Source organism: Manis javanica, chromosome 7, assembly GCF_040802235.1.
Source record: "Manis javanica isolate MJ-LG chromosome 7, MJ_LKY, whole genome shotgun sequence".
Taxonomy (NCBI): Eukaryota; Metazoa; Chordata; class Mammalia; order Pholidota; family Manidae; genus Manis; species Manis javanica.
Window position 1 is genome coordinate 130,479,294 of NC_133162.1, and position 20,438 is coordinate 130,499,731.

At 39.7% G+C, this 20,438-nt stretch overlaps 1 protein-coding gene across 4 annotated transcripts in view; it reads right to left on the reverse strand.

Annotated features, from left to right (window-relative positions):
• Nucleotides 1–20,438, reverse strand: part of GRB14 (growth factor receptor bound protein 14) — a 105,876-nt gene that overhangs the window by 41,771 nt on the left and 43,667 nt on the right. The window contains exon 1 of one of the 4 annotated variants that reach the window (XM_017655313.3): nucleotides 15,917–16,152. The exons of the other annotated variants lie outside the window; for them this stretch is intronic. Within the exon in view, the coding sequence (XP_017510802.1) occupies nucleotides 15,917–15,979 (63 nt within the window). The 5' untranslated portion in view covers nucleotides 15,980–16,152. Of the gene's footprint in view, nucleotides 1–15,916; nucleotides 16,153–20,438 lie in introns of those variants that run through there. 4 annotated transcript variants of the gene reach the window in all.

Below are 20,438 nucleotides of genomic sequence, written 5' to 3' on the forward strand. Positions count from 1 at the left end.
ATGACATCAGAGTCTATGTTACATGATCCAGTATAAACTGACTCGTTGGACTGGACTGGCTGCCAGGCACCAACCTCTTCTTCAAACAGCACTGTCATCGCTTCCTAGACCCCCCCTCTCTCCCTCCCTCTCCTCCAGTCTTTGTGATTTTGGCAGCTCACTTTCAGCTCGGCCATGGTGTGCTGGAGAGGCTGGGACCCCCTGTCCCCTTGCAAGAGCTGACCATTAATTATTCAGGAGTTGCAAGTCAGACATCCTGAAATGAGGCATGGTGGGAGTGTGTACACCAAAGAAACTGGCAAACACTACAAATTACAAATAAGGCCATTAAAAAAAGACATTCTTTTTAGAGCCAGTTTGCCAGTGCACTACTGCCCCTCTGTTACAGTGAGAAGATGTTACCCAGATTGATCCTCGGCACCCAGAATCCCCTTGGCAACAGTGATTCTTTTCCAGAGATGGGCACATGCCCCAGTCAGACCCAGACAGAGTCAGACTGGCCCTCTTTCCTCCTGGAAAGATGTAGGGTGGAGCTGTTGTTTTCATACACACAAAAAAGACTGTGGGAAAATGCAGCTTGTTACTAAATCTTAAAATGGGTGTAGGAGAGGCCCAAAAGATATCCATGAGATAATGATATTTAAGCCAAGACCTGAAGGAGGGGTGAGCAGTAGCTTGGTGAGGGAGCAAACACATTTCAGGCTAAGGGAACAGCAGCTGTGCAAGGTCCCTGGGGCAAGAAGGAACCTGTCAGATTCCGAGGACTGAGAGGAATCAGGGATGGGAGGAACAGCGAGCAGGGAACATGGTCCCGAGGGAACTGAAGTGGTACATGTGATGGTGGTAAGAGGGATGAAAAGATCCGAAGTTGAGAATTGACTTAAGAATCATTGAGCTTTTGGTAGTAAACAAATGCATGGAAGGGCATATATCTGACAAGGGGGAAAAGGATGAACAAGGTAAAGGAGAATCGAACGCTAAGAAATTCTAATATTTAATGGTGAGTTAGGGGCAAGAAAATGTGAAAGATAAAGTGAAGCATAAAAAGAACCAGGGCAGTGGGGCCCCATGGACTAAAGCCCAAACTCTTTGGCAAATTCCTACTCCGCAGTTGGACCCAGTCTCCAGGTCACCTCCTCTAGAAAGTCTTCCTTGATTGCCCATGGCTCTTTCATGCTCGTATTTTGCAATATCTATTTGAATGTCTTCTCAACTGTACTACTAAGCTCCTTTAGGGAAAATATCTATTTTTTCACCATTTGACATCATATCCCAGGGACCTACCCCAAGGCAGAGTATGACAATAAAGAACTTTGGAACAAATGAGCTTTGTACCTCTGCAAAGCCTGTCAAAGTGTGTTGTACATTGTTAGTACCAAATACATATTTATAAACTTTAAAATTACTTTCTTTCACAAAGTATATGATTAATTAAAATTATTCTTAATGATCTCCAGATATAGAAGTTTTCTTACAAAAAATCCTAGGTAAGAATTGACTCAATATTAGCAGGCAGTTCTGAGTTTCACAGTCACTGAGGTGGCTATAAATATGAAAAACATCATGAATATACACTACCCAGATCAGTCTGATGCAGTTGTCTGAGCTTTCACTTCAACTTTATTATATTATTATTATTGTTGTTGTTGTTGTTGTTATTATTATTAGTAGTAGTAGTAGTAGTAGTATTTTGGTTAATACATACAGTTAACTAAGATCTAAGATCTGTTTGGAATGCGCACTGTTTGCATGATTCCATCCAGATAGGTTCTTGTTCTCAAGTGCGCGCCTTCAGTATTTGTGCCTATGCTAGAGGGCTGGCGAGATCTAAGCGATGCCGTCCACCGTTTATCCACACCGCTGTGGTTCACACTGACTGCATCAAACACCAGGGGATGCTCCTGCCAAAAGCAGTGTCACTCCTGTGAGGACAGAAGGATCCCACCCTGGGGCTGCTCCTCCATGGACGGCAATGATAACCACTATTTCATTTCCCTCCTTCCGTGGCAGGAAACAGGGAATTGGGAATGACCTGGTGGCCGCAGGATAGGGTCCGTGAGCTTCCCAACTGCCCTATGGTTTCTTACAGTAAACTCCCATCGCCCGAGATAAAGAAGCATGTCTCTTAGGTTTCCTGCTCTATCCTTTATAACTAAGCAATGAAAAACTGGAGTCATTCGGAGGCCTAAGCCAAATTTAAGAAGAGGAAAAGCCCAGAGCAAGAGGTAAAGCTGCAGGGAATGAAAAAGGCATCTCCCCAATGAGGAAATGCCATTATTGTCCTCAGACTATGTTGCTGCAAATTTGAAAGAAATGTTACCCAGAATCAAGACACACACGGTCAGAAGGGCTATAGGCCAACTTAAGCTTCTGGAATGATGCATGTCCTCATTTTTTTAAGTAAATAACATAACACTTGCTGGAAGAAAAACTTAATACTTTTGTTTGAGCTCCATTTGAAACACTTATTTTTTTAAACCCTACTTAATGCTGACATTTGTCCAAAAAACACATTCTTCTATGAGTGATAAAATGATATTTTGGTTGATATTCCACAGCAGTAAATCCTTGTCATCTCTCAGATCTATTCAGCAACTGTGAAAAATTCCTTGTACTACCCATGGGGTGTGTGTGTTTAAAAATTTCATTTTATTTCTATTTACTTCTCCTTAAAATACATGAAAAAGGGAAAGATAATCTAAGCCTTAACTCTCTAGCAGAGTTGAATATGCCTCTTGGCAAAAATATTACTACAATAAACCTATTTAAGAAAAAAAGTCAAGGTATCAGAAAAGCTACATGACTAGCGTGGATTAAAATTAAGTTAAAAACTTTTATGATCTTGTAAAAATCAAATAGCAGAGCTGTTCTTCAGAATCTTTAAGGCAAAAGAGTGGTATCCTGTTCCCTCCACACACTGAGAGGTAAAAAAGAGATTTAAAAATCATATAATCATGCTATTTACTAAAAGAGTATTATACATTTCCAGTTCTGTAGTCTGAATTCCCAGCTTTCTTTAAAAAAATAAAAAATAGGGTAAGAAGAATATATTTCATATCAATTGATCTACAAGATAATTTGAAATTGTATGCCTACAGGGATAAATCCTGCCTGGACCCTAAAGAAGGACAAGAACTTCTTTCACCAGTGAATAGACACTTGACTAGCAGGACAGACATGCACAGACATCCCACCAGCATAAACAGTGCACGCCGAAGGACAGCCGACGGTGGAAACACAGGCTGTGTTTAGGACGCCCTTCTGTGTCACTTTAATCCCAACAATCAGAGCAACCTTGGCCTTTGGAATGGTTTATAACTTCAAACACTGTTCTGGGAGCATCTGGCATCTGGCAATGAAAACGTAATCCACGGATACAGTCGCCCCTGCAGGGAATGTGCTGGAACGTGGTGGAGCAGATCCCTCTTTCGGCTGACATCCTTACCAAGACAGCTTATGTACCTTCTGCTCAGGTCCCCTAGACTGCCCATAAAAAGTAAGTGGAGGCAAGAGATTAAAAAATTAACAACACCCAGTTTAAAGCAGTAGGCACACAATGCTTAAATATACAGAGAGCAAGAAATGGTGAACTTTTCTGAAAAAAAGCTTGAGGCCCCTAAAGCCTAGAGACAAAATATTTAAAATATAAGCCAGAGATCATTTCTGAAAAAATAAACAGAGATCGAATTTGGAAGTCAATTTACTATGTCTCACCTCACCGCCAAAACACACATAGTATACATCTGCTATAATCACCAGAAATTCTGAATCTCAGAACAGAATATGTGGAAAGCCTTGAATAGCACGGGTCAGGGGCTAAGCAGGCAGTCTCTCTCCTCCCTGCGGACCCCAGGAATGTGCCAGCACAGTACAGCTAGGTCCCTGGAGCAAGACTCCTGGGCAGAAAGGGGCACTGGACCCCTTGTGAGGAATTAGCTCCTCGATAGCTTTTCCCCATTTATCCCTTTTTTCTTCAGATGAGGGAAGAAGAAAGAGGGATAATCGTTCAGCAAGTAAAAAAAATATAGCACAAGTTAAAAATAAGTACATAAGCAAGAATCCATAGGATAAAGTGAGAGAAAACTTTTTAAAAGGAAGGAAGAAAGAGTGAAAGAGAAGGAAAAAGATTGTTCCAGCATGGTTATCTTCTGTGTCAAAGTTACTGTTTAGGAAAATTTAAATTTAACTTTTAACTACATTTTAATATCACATTTAGTATTTAATCAAATATTAGTTCTTAATTTTTATTTAAAATAACTTAAACACCATATTCAAACAACAAAGTCTTCCTCTGATGAAAAGTTATGACTTATAATCAGAAAAATAAATTTATTATGTCTATTCAATATATATGTTGTTTATATAGGATTAATATAAAATAAGGAACAAGGTCCATAGAAAGGCAATCTCAACTAGGTCCCAAAGTAAAGCTTTTTAAAAGCTTATCATCCAAGTACAGTTGGGTTATAAAGGCATCTTCTAATGTTTCATATTTTTTCTCGAATATTTTTAACAGATAGGCAATGTACCTAAACCATGGGAAATATTTTTTATATCAAGGTCATAGTAGCCCTGGATTTTCACATTCTTTTAAATAAGGAATGCAGTGTCCTAAGATAAGAGGAGGCATTCTTAGATATTTTGAATTAAGCAACTCAATGTGTTCCCTTGAAGGGAATGGAAAATATCATTATTTATTCCAAATCTCTAACAAAATGATATAGTTTAAAAACAAAGGCTATTCCAAAAGACACTAACAGCTCAAGAAAAGCCTCTTCCTTATTGCCATCCTGTATTATTTTGCTAGCTGTCAAATATTGATCAAGAGCAAATATTACACAGTTTAGAGAAATCAGGTACTAGAGAGTCTTATATTCTCTCCACTGAAAAGGAGATTTACCTGGGCATGCACAGTGCATGTTCAAGTAGTTAAAAGATATTAACTCTAAATAGATGATTGTCACCAATATCAGAACCATAGGAAGTGATTGACATGATCAGGTCCATTCCATAGCCCGGTGGCCCATTTCAACTTTATTCCCCAAAATCCCTTCCTTATTCTCTAAATCTAACCTTACTTTTTTCTCAGCTTCTTGAAACAGCCATGCACCTTCCTGACACAAGGCCTTCACATATACTGACTAAAACACAGTCTCCCACCTTCTATAAACTTCTATTACGTCTGTGCAGTGGCTTCCAATGACCCTCCCAGTTTGAACTCAGGCCCTTTGCTGCTCATGTGCATGTGTGGATGTAACTACTGCCTCTCAGCCCCCACGACTCAGAACCAGAGATGATGTCAGTGTGTGCTTTCCGACGTATCCCCCAGCCGTCAGCACCGTGCCTGGCACATGGTAGATAATCAGACATACTCTGTTGGTGATGAATGACAGCACCAAGGATAGGCCTGCCGGAGACAATATCCGGGATCCCAGAAACAGTAGCACCGAAACCTCATAGGATTTGAAAGCCTCCAGGGGAGAAAAAAATACACATGGGACCAAAGAGGTTTAAACCATAGTTAAGTTTTCACAAACTCTGTGAACTGAATAATGTGAATCTGTGAACTGGATAAGGTGACTTTTCTGGCCCCTTCCAAGTCTGGGACTCTGTGAGAATTTAAAAAAATTAAGTAAAAGGACATCTGGGTGGGACACATATGAGCAAAGATACTGAGGCCTGACGAAGCAAAAAATATGCCTAGAACAGAAAGACACAGGGACCAAGCCTTGAGGAAGACGGGAGGAGGAGCGGGCAGAAGGCTGGGGGAGGAGCGCCTTCGCCCCGCGACTCTGGACACGGGGCTCCGCCTGGGCAGACCCGTGGGGGGCCCGCCACGGCAAGTTATCATCTCAGACACACAAATGACGATACACACACAAATTTTCAGTATCTGGAAATAAGGATTAAGTTAAAAAACAATGGTTTTACAAGAACATGAGTACAAAATGATAAGGGAATAATGATGAATAACCACATGATGACCTAATTATTTAGGGACAGGTTCAGCTACAAGTAACAGAAAATCTACCCTACAAGGGCTTATTAAACAAACTGAGGTTTATCTTTTTTTCTCCCTCACATTCAAAACTCAGGGCTCGGTGAGGCAGTTCCCCCAAGTCACTGCTGACCCGCGCTCCTGCTGTTTATTCACCGTCCTCAAGGTCACGAGACGGATTATCCCCACACCTCACCTGCCTGTAAACACTGTACGTTATTACATTTCAGCAAGAAACTTATAGGGAATGCCTGGCTAAAGAGAAGACTAATTTCACAGTTCAAGGACTGGAGCTATTAGGGACCCATATATACCGCCCAGGAGTTCTGTATATGAATCAGAAATGCAAGGATGGACTTATTTAGGAGGTATTTATTTGTTTCCCACCTACATCAGGCCAAAGGGGCCCTGTGCGGTCTCAGTCCTGGAGATGCCCCGACTTGGCATGCCAGGGGATTCAGCACTGCCACACCTGACAGCTGGGATCAGTGGCAGTGACGAGTCTAGGCTTCCAACCAAGAGAAGAGAGCCAGTCTGCAGGCAAACGGGGGCCGGAGAGCCTCTTGGAAGCCCCCGTACTCTGCTTTGTCCCCTTACTCTGTTCTTCGCCCTTTCCATGCTCCTTCGGAGGCCGAGAGCCCCAGGCTCTCCTTGCTTGGGCCTCCCTTCTCCCTCTAGGACAGCAAGACAGACGCTCACTCCCGTACGGGTTCAAGTTTACAAAGGCAGAAACCAGAAGGCCTTGCGGGGTGCTGTTAATGTGGTAGAAAAAAAAGGCAGAAGACAGAAACAGCTCCAATTTCATTATAAAAGAAGGCAAGCATGAAAAGCTAAGTCTAAAAATATCCCAAACCACGCGCACACACCCATACACACGTATACATATGTATATACACATGTTGTTTGACGAATAATGAAGAGGGCCAAACCACCATTCCCACGCTAATGTTTCCAGGGACTTCATCAAAGGGGTGGTTCTCTGTAGCCTTAGTGTTTTTAACACTCGTGTAATTCCTGTGAAGATGCCAGTGCTAATTCATCTTTGAAGTAAAAAAAAAAAAAAAAAAAAAGCCCTTCACAAGTGCTAATCCTTATTCATATTTAAAGCAGAAAACCACTGGTCATGCTTAGGTTGGACACGATTTTATTCCAGTATCTCATTTCAGTCTTTAAGCAATCATTTATTCCCAGAATAACCTTAAGGCAAGTCTAAGCGAAAAAATAAAAACTGTTTCACACAGTGAGAGGTAAGGACAAGTTGGGGAGGGACGGAGGAAGAAGTGTTTTGAAAAGAGAGAAAAGCATAATTAGTAGAGCCAGGACAAATCAGACATTTAATTGCGATACTTGAGCTCCCTGGCATTGATCGCCGCACTTTTAGGAACTACCTTGTTGCACTGAATTTGAACAGCACAGTTTTCTTACATTTAACTTCTCTGAAACTTAGAGGTAACTTATCATCAAAGGTATGTTGTAGTTTAATTGGAAACACATAAAGTAGTGAGGCCTTTTATAATGTAAGGTGCCCTAGAGTGAATGGAATATGCTATGTTCAGTCTTTCTGGGACATTTGGGGAGGTATTATTTTATAAACTTATAATAGCATACAAAATAATCACTTAAGAGACCTAGCTTTCCCATGCTGTGATAGCTAGGCACAACTGATTTATATCTATTTTTATAATTTCACCTTTCATTTTTCTAAATATCTGTTTTATATCAGTGCAAAACATGTATACAGCATGTTCCTATAAAAGAAATGGAATCAATACTGTTCGAATCTAAAATACTAAAGGTCAGAGGGCTGTTGGAGATCATTTACTAAAGTCCTCTCATTCTATATAAATAAAGAAGCTGAGGCCGAGGAGGGTCTGACTTGCCCAGGGATCCCCGCCGTCCCCGGCAGCGCCGGCCAGGGAACTCTGCCGCTGGGCTCCTGATTCTGTTCTTTTGCCGATCCAACTTTCCTGCCACTTGAAGCTGCTGCTTCTACACGACATCTTACTTAGTCAGTATTAGGTAACTAAAAACCGGGACATAAAAAGGGCGTACGTGTCCCGCAGCACCTAGCTTTTTGAATGTCACAATAGGTTGTTCTTCCTATTTCACTTTTCTCAGCGAATCTTCCCAGAAAAACTGCATATATGGAAAGAGCCAGCAGAGGGAGTCTCTATTGCTCAGAGAATGCAAATGGAGAAGAAACGAAATAACAATGTTTTGAAAATTACAGCTCAGCTTTAACTTTGCTCACCCAAAGGAGGTCCTACTTATCATAATTACAAGCTTTTAACAAGTTTAAATTTATTTTTAAATATTAACTAGTTGAATTTTTTAGATAAATCACGTCTACATCTTTAACTTCAATAAGAAGGGTATTTTGTGTGTGTGCATGTGTATGTGTGTGTGTTTATTCACCTCAGCAAGGATTTTTCCAGAAACTCAAACTGGAGGTCCTCCCTGGAATTTAGAATGGTGATGTCAAATTTTTTCTTGAAATTTTGACAGAATTATCCAAACAAACCTGACTTCTGACACTACAAAATAATATCCCTGATATTTTTCGTAAACACAACTGAATGTACATGGTCCAAATATGTATGGCTGAAAAGGAGACTATTATCTCTTTCTGACAATGCTGTTTTGGCCAAAATGATATTTTCATTCCTTTTTTTGGAACTGTCTCAAGAGCAAGCATTTTTAATATTCTATAGGGGTAGAAAATCTTTAATCTTTCAGAAGGTTTAATATATGAAATCACCGGAAGTTTTGCTTTTTTTCTGCCAGAGATTCTTATTTTCTAATTTGGCTCAGGGTGCTGGGGCATGGCCAGGAGAACCAGCCTTAAGACTGTCCTCAAGCAAGAGTCTGAGACTGTTAATCAGCCTGGCTATTTTTAATCTGCTTTCGTTTGCCAAACGTGGACCAGGCATTGTGGTTTACAAAGTTAGTAAGAGGCTTGGTCGGGTTCTCATGGAGCTTCAGCCCAGTACTCATGGCGATGCTCTGGGTCAGATCCTAAACCACCAGCTTATCAGTTATGTGTCTCAGATTCCTGACACTGTAAAATGGGCAAAATGCTGGCAAACTGATAGTGCTCGGTTAATATTAGTGCTTACTGCTATAAAGTTTTGAAAGCAAATAGAGCATTTTATGAGTAAGCCCCAAGAGACACCTGCATTCCCACTGAACTCTTTGTATGAAACTCTAACATAGAGTTTAGTCACTGTCTTTGAGGCACGATTGAGTGCACTGCAAAAAAAAAATAACGAGGCAAGAGAAAGACTGGTAGGGAGGTGAGATCTGCCCAATGAGTGGACTGCAGGCGGGAGGAGAGAGCATCGCACCTGGGGTGGAGGGCGGCTCGGCAGCATGCATGTGCCTGTGCGGCTCCCTGAGGTGGCCGCCTGGGCTGGCGGAGCAGGCCTGGAGCTCAGTCCCAGCTCCGCCACTGATTAGCGGGGTGTTTTCTCTAGCCTCACTTTCTTCATCCAAAACTGGGTTTGTCCACCAACCCTGTAGTGTTCTTACAAGGACTGAAGAGGATGTGAACTCAGTGCTGAACACATTACAGCTACTTTTGTTTTTCCTGGTGTGTGGGGAGGGCAGTAAGTATAACAAACTGCCCAGAGCAGCAAGCTGCCCTGGATAAAGGTAAGGGACAGACAGGCAGACCAGCACAGGGGGGCCCTGAGCACACGGCTTCCACCACAAGGTATGCAACCTGGGAAAACAAAGTGAATGCAACAGAGAGATGGATGTAGAGAAGGAAATGCCAGAAATAGGTCAGCATCCAATGGAGAACCCAATTCTGTTTTTCCAAAACTTGTGTTTATTCAACTAATAGTAATTACATACCAATTTTGCACCTTCCCTGTGCTGGACACTCGAACCCACTGATGATCAAAAGTGACACAGCTCCTGCCGTCACATAGCTAACGTTCCAGTAACGCCGCCTTTCTCTACTAAAACAGTATCACAACATGAGGCACAATGCTACCTTGCACATGCACAACCTAGAAACCCATGCCTGATGCTCCCTGGGAGACTCAAAGGGGAAATAATCTAACCTAACCTATTGTATTACATTTAAATCTGTGTTCCCAGATTTAAATATAAATGTATTTATCAGCATATAATACCTGGATTAATTTTTTCTAATTCAGAGTCCACCTAAAATTACAGAAAGGAAGCAGATGGAACAAGCAGTTGAAAGGCATATTGTCTTTTTCTCCTTGGCTACATTAGATCAAGGACAACTACTTTTGTCTGACTCATTTGCTACAAGGAAATTTTTGGATAATTACCTTAATTGGAGAGAGCACAAAAAAATTTAAATTCACAGGAAGAGGGAGATTTTAAACTGCTTTTGAAATTAGTAAAACATGCCATTTCACAGATGAGGGGGGAAAAAGGAATTCACATTTGTTGAGCTTCTATTATGTGTCAATATTTAATTCTCATAACTGTTCTGTGAGGAAGCATATTATCCCCAAGACAGAGAAACTGATTCTCAGAAAGGTTGAAAAGAAGGCACCCAGAGTCACACCACTGGCTGGTGACAGAGCTGAGCTAAAACTCCAGGCTTTCTGCCTCTACAGCACACATGCATCTCTGGTACCTCACACCCCCCAAACACTCACTTCCCTGGGAAGGAAACGTTTTGTGAAAATACAAAATCCACTTATCTGTGTGGCGCCCTTCCTGGATGAATATGCCACTAAGCTACCCTGCGTAAAAGTCAAAAAGGCAAGAGAAATATCAAGGTGTAGCAAGAATGCAAACTCCAAGCAAAGAGCAGTAAGAGATGCCACCCCTACCGCCTCCCAGCCAAGGCTAGCATCTCAGCTCAGGTCACCACCTGCGGACGCCCATCACCCTCCGTACTCAGGAAATGGGTTCCCTTCCCCCTTACCGCTCTTTCTACTATCCCCATCAAGTAAAAGAACACAGGTGTTCAAAAAGCATAACCATATTTTGTACGTGGCATGACAATAGTAAAAATCCGAGGGACAAGTATTTCCTGCATGCCTAATATGTTGTGGTGGAGATGGCTAGTGGCTCACCAAGGACTTCCCTTCCCTTCTCCCTAAGGAATCCTGATTCTGATAAAAAGGGTGGAACTCAGGGCCTCCGTTTCCCAGCTTCCCTCACAGCCAAGGTTGATCACATGACACAATGCCGTCCAATGCAATGTAAACAGAAGCTCCTGGTTATTCTAAGGTGACATGTTAAGGTCTGACAGAGCTAGGCAGCATGTCCCAGGTCCTTCCCACTTCGTATGCCAGGAATGTGCATGAGATGACTGGAGATTTGCATTTATCTTTCCATAAAAGGAAAAGAGACCCACACTAAGGAATATACAATAGCAAACAAGAAGGAGCTTGATTGCCTGAGGACATCGTGGGGCTGCTACATTAGCTTTGGACGGATTCTTCTTGTAAAGTGAAAGAAAAATAAATCTCTTCCGTGTTTAATACACTCTGAGTTTTCTTGTTGTGTGAAACTAAATTCAGCCTATAAATGACAAAGCACTTTATTTAAAGAGTCTTTCCCTTAAAATTTTAAAATCTAGTTCTAAGTAAAAATGAAAAACAAGTTTTGAAAACCACATAGTATGAGACACATAAAAAATACACAAGATACACAAAGAAGACTAAAGGGAAAATTTGAAAAGCCAGAAGGCATAATATACACACCTATGAGTAGCTAATAAGACCTTAAATATCATAAAAGGTAATAATAAAATTGTTTTGCAAACCTATGGCAGTAATACTAAACTGGAACATGAGTTAACAAAGGCGTGTCCACTTATGCTGAATCCAGACACCATCAAGATAACTGCGATGAGAAAGCATCTCTAGGCTTCAGGATGGTACCAAGTTTGAGCTGGGACACAGACAACAGACAGTCTTTGGGAAAGCACATGGGATCCTGGGGTTGTCTACAGGCCATGGCCTGCAAGGCTGGGGCAGAGGTGAAGGGGCACAAATGTCAGAGGGTATTTGGAGAACAATGAGAAAAGCAATGTCCTGGAGTGGAGGCTTCATAAGAAGCTGGGCAAAACACGGTGCTTCCAGGCCCTGAAGCACAGTGAATGCTACATACATCTGGACTGAGTTTGTAAGTATTTAAGAGTTTCTGGGCAAAATAGTGATATGACAGTCTGTATTCTTTCATTTCTTATAAAACTGTTTTTAAGAAAGCATAGAAATTATTCCCAGTGCATGAGGAAACAAATGAATATAACACAAAGTATTCTCTTGTATATAGATGAGGACTTGTGTCTTTGGAGAAATGGCAATGCTCCATATTATACTCACAAATTTCGGATTTTCAAAAGTATTTGACTCTTAGGAAGAATAGGTTCTAAAAAAGTATCCCTTTTGTCTCTGAGATTTCAGAAGCTGCTTCAGGACCGTGTGTGCTCATGAACACTTCTTGTAATTGCAATATGGATAAAGAAGGCAGAACGCATGTAAACATAATTTGCAAAACAATATTAATCAGACAGACATGAAATATTTCTGCCCACAGAATCAGAACATGGACATCTGGCCTTCTGACCTTGCAGCATTTGTAGAAACAGAATATGAATTTTATATTGCACTTAACGTAAACCTTACAGTGCTTTAGTCTTTTGTTAACTCCCTGGGACCTTAAAACAGCTTCCTGAAGTAATGTACCAGTGTAGAGCCCTGGGTATAAATTGTCTTTCCATCTCATTCTCTCTGCCTCTCAATCTCAATCTCTCCCTCAATCTCTCTCCCTCTCTCTCTCTCTCACACACACACCGATACACACATACCCAAACACACATACTCACATTCATTTTGTTTCTCATAAGTGCTTTCTGAAGAAAATGTTTCTCACTAGAACACATGGGAGTTGGTGAAAGCACAGAGAAAGATGAAAAGATTTGCCTAAACTAATTCTAGACTAAATGCTGAATGGCAATCACACACACCATAAGGCAAGTTCATTAACATTAATTTCAGGAGGTAACACATATCTAGGAGAAACACACTGGAAATCACAAGACCTAGATTCTATTTCTAGCTTTGCCATTGACCTTCTGGGTGGCCTTGCATAAGTCACTCAACACCCAAGAGACTCAGTCTTCTCATCTGGGGGGGAAAAAAAGGCATGACCTAACAGTTAGCTGAGAAAAATGCTATGAGGTAAAGGACTCACTCGGAAAATCTGATGAAGGTGTGATGATTTCTGAGAGACATAATAAAACTTTCTTCACTATCATGTTGATTAACTAGAATCAAGGAAATCAGACCCTAATAGAATTAGAAGTCCAAAATTTTTTTCCAATCTACTGGATGGAGAGTCTACCAAAATACTGTTCCTCGAAGACTGAAGTTACAAAATTCTACAATTCTGAAAAAATCACTCCTGCCTTGTTAAGGGCTATGTTTCAAGTTCAGGGTCTAACCACTCTCAGGAGACTCTTACGGCCTTTTATATAAGATGCACTAGCTGATAAGAAAATTATTCCCTAGCGCCAGAGATGCCCTTAGCCTTTCAAATGACTAGGATTCCAACTGGCAAATTATTTCGCAAGAGCTACTCATTTAGGATGAGCAAACTTCATGGCAAACCTGCAGAAAAAGCACCTGACTTCTTGGGAAAATGAGAAGCTACCCTCAAATACTCTGCACAATGCTTACACTTTGTAAAGTCATCTTAAATTATGGTGTATATAGAAAATGGCAAGTTAATTACAAGTGTGGAATAATTTCCTATCTTGGAAAAAGTCATGGTGCGACCAGAGCAGATGGATGTTTTCTGAGTCAGAAAAATACTCAATTTCTAAAATAAGAGATATTAAGATTTTTAGAAGAATCTTACAGACAATGGAGTCCCTTGGGGATTAAAATGTCAGAAGAAAGAAACAGTGTAAACTCTCAGCAAATGATGATGTGGTAAATTATATGAATGCTTGCTATGTATAGTCACTGGAAAGGAACAACACAGACTTCCGGACTTAGGGAATTTTAACTTAGTAATTTTTGTCCTAGATACCTGACAAGAAAGTTATTATAAAAGGCCAAGAGAAACTGCAATGCTCTGTCCATCAGCTGCTCAGGCCTAACATTAGCTATAATCACAGCTTCCCCAAAGAATCTTGTTTTGCTACTTACCTGTCAGTGCTGGAAGTTATTTTCTAGCCAAGTTTTACTCATACCAATTTCCCCTAAACTAACTGCTCAAAATCCTGAAAACAACAGCATCTTTTCTAATGCTTTAAACTCTCAGAAAATGAAAATTGATTTAAATATTGTATTACAACTATGAAAATACAAAATATAGTCCTTGATTCACAGAATTATAGACCCAAATAAGACTGAAGAGAGCATTTAATGACAATCTGTCAACTATTGTATTACAGGTAAGGAAGTAATGATTCTGAGAGTCTAAGTGACTTAACAAAAGTCACACAGTTAGAAAACATTTTTAGAAGAATCTTACAGACAATGGAGTCCCTTGGGGATTAAAATGTCAGAAGAAAGCCAGGTGAGAGGCTTTCTACCACACCGCCACGTCCAGAAAGACCACACGATGCAAGCTGTTTGGTCAATCTACACGGCAACATTAACTGCACAAAGAACTCAAACATAAGAACATAGATTTGGTATATGTTAATACTCCTTTTTACACTCTCAATGAGTCAGGGGATCTACACTGTCATTAATGCTAAATCTAAATCAAAATAAAGACTCAAGCTTAAAGCAAAATATCTTTAATTAAATTTGCTTAAGATGAGGAAAGGTATCGAGAAAGATAATGAACAAATGTTGGCAAAATGACCATATATTATCCCACTGCCAAGGAAAACGTCCCTAGTGAATAAACGGTTGACTAGATAAGAAATAAACTGAAAACCTAATAATTAAAAACAACAAACAAGAGATGCTTCTTTTTTTAAAAAGACCCTAATTGTTAGATTTGTCATTTTCAAACAAATTAAACCATGACCTTTGACTTAAGGAATACACTAATAGTTAACTAACAGTTAACTATTAAAAGTCAGGTATGGAAACAAACACAGTCTCTAATATCACCAAAACCATTCAGAAAGTAGACTGCCACAAATGTATTTCAGTGCTTTCTTTTTCTACACAACAAATGTGATTCTTTAAGGATTTTTATGCATTGTTCTTACTTGGTATATTTATAAGAAAAGTTTAGTATACTCGATTTTACTTAAATGTTACATTACATGCTGTATTTATTACCTTATAAAATATGATGCTGCAAGTAAGACATGGAAATAAACTTTACAAAAAACTGATAGATAAAAATAGAGATTTTAATACACAGGACTGACTGCATTAATAATTAACAGAAAGCCCTTTCACAAGGGATTTTAATGGAAAGTTTTTCTTAAGCAAATAGGCAGAAACTCAATAGAAATGGGTAGAAACCAGAGGATATAAACCGGTGCCATATGTTTTAAACAGTAAAACAGTTATATAGTCCATTCAACAATGAGGATGGATGCATTATGAATTATAATAAAACAAAGAAACTGCTTTTTAACAAGCAAATATAAAACATAACCGCTAGCAGATTTCCTATTGCACTCAAGGCAGAGAGACCTGAAGTTACAGAGGGGGAAAAACAAGAGACGAACTTTAATATAGTTTCCAAGTCACAAAGCCCTGAAGTCAAGAGCAAACTGCTTTTACTGTGGAGCTTTTTTACTACAGCAAAGTTACAGAAGAGCATTTTTTTCCCCTACACTAATTTCAGTGATATATATCCTTTAATTATTTACAGCCTCAATGAATTACAGTCTCTCTCAGGATGTATAACTGAAGTTTCCAACATACTAAGAGATGCATACTAACAGGGAGAAAAAAAAATCAGCAAAAAAAGAAAAGAAAAGGGCAAAAAAAAGTCACATACCCTTTTCTGTAGAACTATTGGTGTGATTGCAGGCAGAGTGACTCTCCTCACGCTCAGACTCATGTCTGCCCTCCTGAGAACGATCCCCTCGCGTAGACCAGGGACAAAATGAAAGAAATCTTTTACAGTTACTCCTTGAGAATCTCAGGGCTCAGGGCAAAGAAACGGGGAAAGTAATAAATGTCGCTCTGCTTCTGTGATTCCAGTCTCCCCAAAGCCAATTAAGGATGGCTGTGCGACAGGACAAGGCAGCGACCAATCAAAGCCTGGAAAACTCCGCCTTTGTCCTTGGAAACACATTCTGATACTTTTGTTTATGATATTTAAAGAACCAGATTAACAGGCATCTAGTTCACTGACTTTTTTTTCCAAAACAGTGCAATTTAATGCCATCTTTGTTGACTAAGCAGTTATGTCTTTACTTTGCTAAAACATTTCAACATATGGCAGATAAGAAACTGTTTACATTGGTCTATTTGAAGTATATAAATATGCAGATGAACCAAATTTACTTAAGCTGCTCACAAAGTTGATAAATGGGTCAACTGAAACATATTATGTGAGGTGCAAAAAAGAATCTTGAAGTTAGTATTGGTCCAAATGTGTGAACTGACATGTTATAATAAAAGGTTTTCAATGTACATTTATGCATTTCATCTCTGAAGAAGATAAAATTTCTGTGTTATGGGCCTTTTGGCTATCCTTAAGGTTACCTGCTTAAATATTCCTATTAACATTACCTTATCAACTTAAATAATACTGTTCAGTATTAAGGGGGCATTAAACTGCAATATATGAATCTCAGTGCTTGTTTTTACAAAGTACAGATCTGTGTAATTTAGTATATTTCATTCAATTAAAAGCATTTAAACAATCACTGCTCAAAGAGCTCTCAAAATTTTAACAACCATTGAGCCTTTTTTCATGCATTAAGTAAAAATTCCAATACTTCAGAGGTTGGAGGAGGGTCACAACTAAAAACATTCCTGGCTAATGAGAAAATTTCCAGTAAAGTCTAAATAAAGAGTAAAAGACTGTGATGTACATTTGATAATAAAAAACAAATAAAATTAAAATTTTTTTTTAATTTAAAAAGAGTAAAAGAAGCACTCCAAATGACAAAAACATTGCAATATTAAATCTAATTTGAGTTTTTATACTTACAGAATCCCTCCTGGACTGATAACTAAGCAAGCACCTACTCAGTGCTCTTTCAACCATGATACATGTCATGACCCACTCAGTGCAGGCAGCCTGCAGGGAACTCCCCACAATTTCTAGATTACAACGTGGGTGTTATAGGAACAGGGCAAAATGGAAGATTCTCAGCATCTCTGACACAAACTTTCCATTTCATTATCTAGACTGCTACTAGGCAGGGTTCACTTTACTGTTTAACACTGGGGTGTGTTTTATATGCATAGTGATCTCATATTCCTCAAAAGAAAAAAAAGAGTACAAATTCTAGAGTTCCCTACTTTGAATCTGAACACCTACATAGATCCCCCGCGATGGTAACTAGAGGGGAAAAAATTCACTTAGTATAGAAGGTCACAGACAGATCTAGTTTGGGGGCTTTCACTGGCTCCTTGCCCAGTTAGGTGTTATCATGGCCTTTTAAAATAAAACTACCAACAAAATTCTACTGACACTGAGAGGGGAGTTACCATTTCTGAAGTAAAAGATTCTGGTTTAACCTTGAGTCACCTTTTTGGCATGCCAAGAATAACAGTGCCCAGGGGAACTACACAGCTTCAGATTATTAACTGTAATACTTGGCTTTTTGTTTCTTCTTTTTTCAATTTAGTCTTTGAATATTATAAAGAAGTATTACCTCTGGTCTCAAAATATGGGTTCCAGCACAATCCAAGCAGATCTATTCACTATATCATGGGGCAAAGTACCTCCTATGTGTCAGGCAGTGTGTTAGGCAGAAGGAATGTTGAATAAGACAGGGTCATTGACCCATAGAGACACTCCCTTTCAAACTAAAAAATCATACTCAGTGGTGGGCAAAGTTAGTCCAATAGTGGTTAAATGCCAAGTACCAGAGGTGCACCAAGGTAGAAGAAACTATACATCAAAGGTGAGATCATGGCAGGCCTCAAGGAGGAAATGACATTCACTTTGAGAAGCAATTAGGAGAAAAGATCACACAGAACTTGGTAACTGATATGGATAGAGAGTGGGGTCCTCAAAGTTGACCCCAAGTTTTGAAGACAGGTGAGTGGGAAGTCAAAGATGCTGTTTTACGTCACACTGTAACAATTTCTAAACACTAAAATGAATCCTCAAGTCAAAACAGTGCCCAGGCTTTATATTTATTATAATAAAATATACCTGCCTTAAATGGGCTTAAAAAACATTTGACAGACATCTAACTAACTGCTGAGGTGTGACAGCTCATCTTTTTGGGACACTTGAAAATTGAAGTCTATAAATTTTCAGTGAAAACCATGAAGAACAAAATGTGCCATTTTGCAATGCTCTGCTGCCAAACAGGTCATTGTCTCTGAAAAAATGAAACATACATACACTTTTCATAGTCAACAGGCTGAAAGACGAATGAAATGGCATTCACACTTAGGCCAGGTAGAGTCTCATTTTCCAGTGATCCTTCCCAAACATTCATACTGACTGCTCGAGCTCACTTACCCACCTGCAATCACTGTGGACACTGATTCAAAATTTAACTCAGGCCTATGCTCTTTTTAGCATTATTATAACTGACTTCACACTCATTAACCTTGTCACCTGAGCCTTAATTTCTTCAGCTGCCACAAATGGGGATAAAAAGCTATGGCAAACAGTTTGGGAATTACTATGAGGATCAACAAAATCAAAGTTGTACAAGGCCCGGAAGGGCCCAAGGCAGGTGCTGAAAAAAACACTCTCAGAACTGCCTCCTGCAATGATTTGGGCCTAACGTGCATTCTTACACTGTATCACTGGTTGCCATTTCCAAACATGAAATTTCGATCTAACAGGGTTTCAAACTTAATACAGCAAGATCAACAATGAAACATTACTAAATGGCACTGTACAGTATTTTGTTTTTGCTCAATATTTTGATAGAACAGTGTATTTTGCCACTCAAAATATGCATATCACAGATTCAATGCAAATTAATAACAAAAAATAACTATTGCTCTGATTATGAATAGTATTTATGTGAGCACTCAGTCTGAGCCAGGCACTAAGTTAGTTTTTATTTATTCCTCACAACTCCATGCAGTGGGCACTAGCCATCCTATAGATGAGGAAACTAAGGCCGGAAGAGCAGACGGCTTAAGAAATGGTTTCAGACATAAGGACATATTGGAAAAGAACGTGTCCAAGTTCACAGAGCATGTAAGTCGATAAGCCAAGGAGAGAGCCATATCCAGCCCTCTCTAAGACATTCCACTATTCTACTCTACAGTATTCTTCCCCATATTCTATCACACTGTACTATGTAATGTGATAGAATATAGCGCAATATGTCACCTTCATATAGCTCTTGTTTCTGACGCACCTATGCATTTGTTTTACTAACTCAATAAATGTGTAGTAAGGGCCTTAGCATGTGTAAAGTACGGCAGTATTTGCTATGGGAATTCAAAGTTGATAACTCTTGATTCCTGTTTACCAAAGGAGCCAACCCACGGCACCACGTAAACAATGAGTCAGAGAAGTGTACAAGGTGGGGTCTGCACAGAAGAATGCCACGTAAGCACCAGCCAGAGGTTCTAAGCCTGTCTTTCCAACCTCTTCTACTCAACATCAACATGTTTTCTGTAGCTCCCAAAGTACACTCTGCATTCTCGCTTCTCTTTTCACAATGTTCACTCACTAGACCCCACAGATCTTTCATGGCCAAAGTCAAGACACCCCTCTTCTGCAAGTATCATTAATCATGCCTCCTCGGTCATCTCTTCTTTTCTTTGCATTAAGTTACCTTAAAACTGAGAGGCAGAGAAGGCGAGAGAGACAATAAACACCTATGAATTGTCTATTAAGCTTTTACATGTTTATATAAGGGTTACATAAGGCACTTTGCATATGTTATTACATTTTATTCTAACCCTGTAAAGCAGTATTATTTTATCCCATTTTACAGATTCATATTAGATCTGTCCTTTCCATACTGTTTCCCTATCTTTATTATATGCTAGTTTAGTCAAGCCACTGTTTCCATGTGTGAGGAATTTATATCATTTAGAATGTAGGCTCCTTGAAAGTAGGGACATGTCAAACCTTTCTTTAACCATCACACTGTCTACCCAGTGGCTCTATACAAAAAGAAAAAAAAATGCTATAAGGCAGAAAAATGCTTCTTGACTACTAAGTCCTAAAAATTCTTTAGCCAACCAACTGACCAATCTCCTGCCTTACACAAGACACAGCTTTCTCTGTCCCCTCATCCTCCCCCATGCATTGTGCTATCACGCTAGCCGTTTGGGGTAGCTCACTGCCTATCCAGCTTTATCATCTCCTTCAAAGACTCCGATCAAAATTCACTGCCCCAAGAAGTCATTCCTCC